Here is a 6620-nt window from a genome sequence, read left to right as displayed (position 1 = left end):
TCCTCCTCCATTCTCTGTCTTTGTCTCTGTCCTGCTCTCCTGCTCTCTCTCCGTCCCCACTGATCCTGGATCTGCTCCACCTTCCTGCTGGTAAAGGAAGGTTCTGGTGGCTGCTGTTGCAGGATGTGCTGCTGATGGAGAATTGTTGGGTGGAGGTTCATTGAAGGAGGGAGGTGCTGGACCTGCTCTACTTGGACAGAGTCAGGACAGAACTTTGGTTGGGGTTTGGTCATACAAATAAAACTGACTTGACCTGAAAAGTTTAGTAAATATTTACTCATTGTTGAAAGAAATAAAGAAATAGATTTTTCAGGGGGTGAATCAAAAGCTCCACTTCTTTGTGAGTGAGTGATTGTGGGAGATTATCAAATTTTCTCTTATAGTCTTTGTTTTGACACAAGAGAGAAATGAATGGGAAAAAACAATGACAGGTGGGGGGCTGTGAATACCGTCAATGGGACTTTAATAGCACAGGTTCATGTTATAAAATTATGACATAATGATAATAATAATAATAATAATAATAATAATAATAATAATAATAATAATAAAGCTACTATTACTACTAATACTAACTTTTTCAACAACAACCGTTAAGTGTTGCAGGGAATAACAACAACAACAAAACAAGAAGAAGATTTGATTTTTCAACTCAACTTTATTTGAGAAATGTAGTTTCCACACTTAAAGCACGATTAAAAACAACACATTTAAAACACATTCTTTTTCTACAATTTGTCACTAATTTAGTTTTTTTAAAAATTTAGTAAAGTGTAAAATGTTGTTGTCTTTAATAGCGCATAAAATACCATTATGGCACCAGGTTTCGATAAAAGTTTGCAGGTCATCGGACATTTTATAAAAACCAAACTCCAGCCTCAGTCTGCACCTCACGTTGCAGCGCCACACAGAGGCCGCGTCCTGACCTGAACACGTATATGGCCAGCTTTGCTGTGCCAGACACAAAGTTGAGGAGCTGCCATTTCTTTTCCCTGATTTTCTTTCCTGAAACACCATAAATGAACGTGTTCTCTGAGAACTGCCCGTTAAATAAGTTAAAAACCTGAGCTAAAAGAGTGAGGAAACCCGACAGTCTCTCACACTCGATAAAAACCTAAAAATTGTTTCAGGGTGACCACAAAATGGGCAGGCATTTGACACAGCAGGGTTAAAGACAGAGACCACGGTGTTGCAGGCAATGGCACCGTGTAGTATCCTCCACTGGAGGTCTGCCGTCTGGTTTTGGGGGGGGTGGGGGGACTTTCCAGCATGGAGCTGCTCCATCTCCACTGAGCCTGTCACTCCATGCGCACATTGCCCTCTTGTCCAGTTCTCTCCTGCAGATCACCTTCACGCAATTGTAGTAGAGGGTCTTTTTGTTCTCTGTGTGGAGGGTTGTTGCTCTGGCCTTCTCCAGTAGTGGACTGGAGGCTTCACCAAGCTGGGGATTCAGGTGGAGTTCAGGGAAAGGATCTCCTTGGTTTGGCTCTGTCCCTCTGCCATACCTTGCCAAAAGAAGTCTTTCTGCTTCTGTGAGCCTCCTTTTCCACAGCTCAAGGACTCTCTTCATGTTTCTGGTGGATCCCCCAGGAGCATCCCCAACGCCTCGGCAGTTTTCAGCGCCCGTCCAGCTGCATCCTTTGGTCTGACCAATGCTCCAGCAGTTTTTCAAGCCCTGGTGAATGATGTCCTGAGGGATATGATAAACAAGTTTGTATTTGTTTATTTAGATGGCATTTTAATTTTCTCCCGTAACCCTTCAGATCATGTCTGTCACGTCCGCCAGGTTCTCCAGCGACTCCTAGAGAACCATCTCTATGTTAAAGCTGAAAAGTGAGTTCCACTGCCCAACAGTCTCATTCCTAGGTTGTGTTGTGTCTGCTGGAAAGATGGAGATGGATCAGGCTAAGGTCAAGGCCATTTTGGAGTGGCCTCAACCCACTGACCGTCGAGAGCTGCAGCGGTTCCTGGGGTTTGCTAATTTTTATCGACGGTTCATAAGGAACTATAGTACACTGGCCGCCCCACTCACTGCCCTTACCTCTACCCTTAAGTTTTCCTGGTGTCCTGCAGCTTCCAAGGCCTTCCACGACCTTAAAAGAAGGTTCACCTCAGCCCCCATTCTTGAACAACCTGACCCCGGCCGGCAGTTCATTGTGGAAGTGGACAATGTGGGCATTGGAGCCGTCCTGTCCCAGGAGTCAGCTAAGGATGGAAAGGTATACCCTTGTGCTTTTTTTTTTCTCGCCGTCTCTACCCATCAGAGCGCAATTACGACATTGGCGATCGTGAATAGCTGGCAGTCAAACTGGCTCTGGAGGAATGGCTATACTGGCTTGAGGGATCTGCTTTGCCGTTCTTGGTGTGGACCGACCACAAGAATCTTGAGTACATTCGTTCTGCTAAACGCCTCAACTCTCGCCAAGCCTGCTGGTCTCTCTTCTCTCGGTTCAACTTCACCCTGTTCTTCCACCCTGGCTCCAAGAATGGTAAACCAGATGCTCTGTTACGCAATTTTCCTTCATCTGATGTCTCCAAGGAACCCAGTAATGTCCTCCCAGACCACTGTTTTGTCGGGGCATTGCAGTGGGATATTGAGGCCAAGGCTCGCGCCGCCCAAGCCAACAGTGTCATGCACAGGCAATGTCCTGCTAACCATTTGTTTTTCCCTCAATGCCTCCATTCCCAGGTCCTGCAGTGGGGGCATTCCTCCCGTCTCTCTTGCCATCCTGGAGCTCGGCGGACCCTCGCCTTCATCAGGAGGAGGTTCTGGTGGCCTACAATGTTGAAGGATGCCCATGCTTTCGTCTCTGCCTGCTCCGTTTGCGCTCGGAATAAGACTTCTACTCAACCTCCAGCCGGACTTCTGCAACCTCTCCCCATCCCCAGGAGGCCCTGGTCCCACATTGCACTGGACTTTGTCACTGGCCTTCCCATCTCAGACGGTAACAGCACCATCCTCACAGTGGTGGACCGCTTCTCTAAATCTGTCCACCTCATCCCACTACCTAAGCTCCCACTACATAAGCCACCCTTATCTTTGAACATGTCTTCAAGTACCATGGTTTGCCACTGGATATTGTTTCTGACTGTGGCCCACAATTCACCTCTAGCTTCTGGAAGGCTTTCTGCTCACTCATTGGTGCCTCTTTCAGTCTGTCCGCAGGCTTCCATCCCCAGAGTAACGGTCAAACGGAGAGGGCCAACCAACACCTGGAGGCAACCCTGCGACATCTGAGAAACAGTCCTCATGGAGCCGTTACCTCCCCTGGGTGGAGTATTCCATTAACTCTCTCCCATCTGCCTCCACAGGCTTCTCTTCCTTTGAGTGTTGTCTCGGTTACCAGCCCCCCTTGTTTCCGGATCAGGAGGTAGAAGTCGGAGTACCCTCTGCCAGGGCCTTCATCCGCCGTTGCCGCCAGACATGGAGGAGGACCCGATTGGCTCTGAGGCGGTCATCCTCTAGGATGAGGCAGCAAGCTGACCGTCACCGCTCAAGGGCTCCTGTTTATCGTGAGGGTCAGCGGGTCTGGCTTTCTGCCCGGGACATTGCGCTCAAGGTAGAGTCTCGGAAACTTGCCCTCAGGTTCATTGGCCCTTTCCCATTCAGAGGATCATTGGTCCCTCTGCTGTTCGTCTCAAGCTCCCCCCCCCCTCCCTCCGCCGTATCCACCCAACATTTCATGTTTCCAGGATCAAGCCTGTCGTCTGCAACCAGCTCTGCCCTGCCCCTAAACCCCCACCTCCACCACGTGTCATTGACGGCTCTGATACTTCTACGGTTTCGCCAGATCCTGGATGTTTGCTGCCGTCGCCGCGGCCTCCAGTTCCTAGTTGACTGGGAGGGCTATGGTCCAGAAGAGAGATGCTGGATTCCTTGCCGGAACATTATGGATCATAGCCTTGTTAGGAACTTTCTTAAGGCTCACCCCATTTAGACGCCAGGAGGCGTCCCTTTGAAGGGGGGTAATGTTAGTGTTCTGTTGTGCTTTGTTCTAAGTTCCCTGCAAGATGTGCTTTTGTTTTGATTCTGCATCATGTGTTCAGGCCCACATGTGCTGCTGTGTTGTGGCTATGCACCACCCAGTCCTTTGTTCAGTTTCCCGCCATTTTTGAAAGCACACCTGTTTTGCTTTAATAATTATTTCTTGTGGGTATTTAAGCCCAGGGCTCTGTTTAATCCTTGCCAGATCGTGCCAGTATTTTCCCTGACAAATTCAGCATTGTTAGTTTTTGAGACTGTTACTTTATCTCCATGTCCTAACTTCTGCCATTTTTTGACCTGCCCTCTGGAAATTGCCTTGGATACCTTTGCCCTGACTGCCTGTGACGCCTGATTCCTATTGTGATTCCTAGCAGTATGAGAGACTACATGTTGCAAAAGATTCACGAGGGCCACCAAGGCCTTACCAAATGCCGAGAACGGTACAATGGCGCAGTGTGATGGCCGGGCATCGCCAGTGACGTGAAAAAGCTTGTGACGTCATGTAAACATTGCAACATCTACAGATCGAGCCAGAACAGAGAACTGTTGATCTCCACACCATTGCCAGATCTACCATGGCAAAAGCTTGCAGCTGACCTGTGTGAGTTCAAAGGTCATCACTACTTAATCGTGATAGACTACTTCTCCAGATGGCTCGAGATCCTAGACTTACCAAAGACAATTCAGAAACCGTCATACAGAAGTTGAAAAGCATCTTCACACGCTACGGGATTCCAGAGGAGCTCATGACAGATAACGGCCCTCAGTTCTCAGCCGAACAGTTCAGAAACTTTACAGCTGAGTACAACTTCCGGCACATGACTTTGAGCCCTCATTTCCCACAATCCAACAGCATGGCCGAACAAGCTGTGAAGACGGCAAAGTGGATTCTCAAGCAAGACAACCCTCACCTAGCTCTTCTGAGCTACCGCTCAACACCAACAGAGCCAACTAGGCAAAGTCCCGCCGTGTTGCTAATGGGTCAACAAATCTGTATGACACTCCCTGTACTCAAAGATAGCCTGCGGCCAATGTGGCCTAATCTAGAAACTTTGAAGAGAAACGATGTGAAAGCAAAACAGTCCTATGAGAAGTACGACAACCGCAGGTACTCCGCCAAGCCTCTACCATCACTCTCCATTGGTGACAAAGTCAGATTGAAGATTGACGGAGAAAAGGCTTGGACAACACCAGCGACTGTGCAGCACCAGGAGGCTGCGCCACGTTCCTTTACACTGGAGACGGAGTGAGGCGACACACCGCAACGGAACCGGCGCAACATCCGGCTCGTCAACCAGGAGCTGTCATCACCGCGAAAGATGGATGTTCCTCAGCCGACGGATCGAGATGGACAGTGTGAGCCAGCAGAGCGGGACTTAACCACCGCCAATGTTCCTGCTGACGCCCCTGGCTCCCCTGAACACCCAACCCAGTCGTCACCAGGTTTGGTCGGACTATTAAGCCAAACCCCAGATATGCTAGTTAGTTGAGATGATGAACAAAAGGGCAGAATAAATCCCTTCTCATCTCAAGGGTCCGTGGTAGTCTACACACACCCTTAATTACTGTTGTAAAAAAAACTAAAAACAAACAAAGAATTTTTTTTTTGGGTACATGGAAGGTTTTGTTTGATATGTAAAAACTGAGATAAAGTGGGTCTACATGAGTAAGCATATAGTTTAAAGTTGTGCCAACAGTTAATGTTTGTATAGTGTATGCCTGCTATACTTGAAAGGGGGGGGTGTCATGTAGAGTAAATGTTCAAGTGTATAATATTACCTACTGCGCATGTGTGACACAGTCCGGAGTTCCATGATGCACGCAGCGCGAGATACTCCTGTCAGTCAGCCTAGCAGTCTGTACGAGACATGTATGTGTGAGTGTTCAATAAACGGCACATTAGAAATAGGATGTTGTCCTCCTTGCGTTATTCGGCGATGTAAACACCACGCTGGGGTTCACATCAGCAACTCTCAACTCACACTGTTTATCCGCCATCTCACCTGTTTCACCAACTTTACCTGTCTCACTCACCATCTCACCTGCCTCACCTGTCTCTTCCACCACCTCATCTGTCTCCTCCACTACCTCATCTACCTCATTGCTCTCCCTTTCACCTAACATCTCCACTACCTCACCTGTCTCCCCCACCACCTCACCTGTGTCGCCTATCTTCCCGGTCTCACTCACCCCCTCCTCACTCACCTCCCTGTGCCCGCCCCGCTCCACCTGCCTCTCTCCTTCCGCTCCGTTCCGCTGTGCCGCGGCTGGAGCCCGACGCCGTGCCGCAGGTACAGGTTTGTCAGCGGCTGCCACGGCCACCGCGGCCGCCGCCCCCAGCTCCAATCCCTGCGGGGCAGGTCCTGCCTCGGCCAAAGCTGCCCGATTCAGACAAGCCCGGACAAGGTGTCCCTCCTCCCTGCAGCCGAAGCATTTTAACAGGGAGGAGGTGGTGAACAGTGGGTAGTCGAAGCCGTCCACCTGCACCATGAAGCGATAGTTAAACTCCTCTGTTCTGTTGTTTAATATCATGAACACTTGTCTGCGATGAGACACGACTGTTTCAACAACGGTGACTTACACCCAGAAAGCACCTTCCTCATGGGAGACACCACCTTCCCATGGCGGGACAGCT

General features: G+C 49.3%; 1 protein-coding gene across 2 annotated transcripts; it reads left to right on the top strand.

Annotated features, from left to right (window-relative positions):
• Positions 1 to 1432: 1432 nt before the first annotated feature.
• On the top strand, positions 1433 to 5867 carry LOC147256777 (uncharacterized). Of its 2 annotated transcripts, XM_086210023.1 has the most exons (4): positions 1433 to 2219; positions 2690 to 2945; positions 3156 to 3272; positions 3369 to 5867. In XM_086210023.1, exons 1-3 carry the CDS (start codon positions 1818 to 1820, stop codon positions 3236 to 3238), a joined length of 741 nt encoding a protein of 246 aa, XP_086066149.1. In that variant the 5' UTR covers positions 1433 to 1817; the 3' UTR covers positions 3239 to 3272; positions 3369 to 5867. The 2 variants fall into 2 exon arrangements, with proteins under 2 accessions (XP_086066149.1, XP_086066148.1); XM_086210022.1 differs by having other exon boundaries at positions 3156 to 5867.
• Positions 5868 to 6620: the final 753 nt, after the last annotated feature.

Source organism: Aulostomus chinensis, chromosome 8 (genome assembly GCF_037954235.1).
Source record: "Aulostomus chinensis isolate RoL2024-O1b breed Wild chromosome 8, RoL_Achi_v1.0, whole genome shotgun sequence".
Classification (NCBI taxonomy): Eukaryota; Metazoa; Chordata; class Actinopteri; order Syngnathiformes; family Aulostomidae; genus Aulostomus; species Aulostomus chinensis.
The sequence above is the reverse complement of the archived record's forward strand: the minus strand, read 5'-3'. Positions and strand labels throughout refer to the sequence as shown.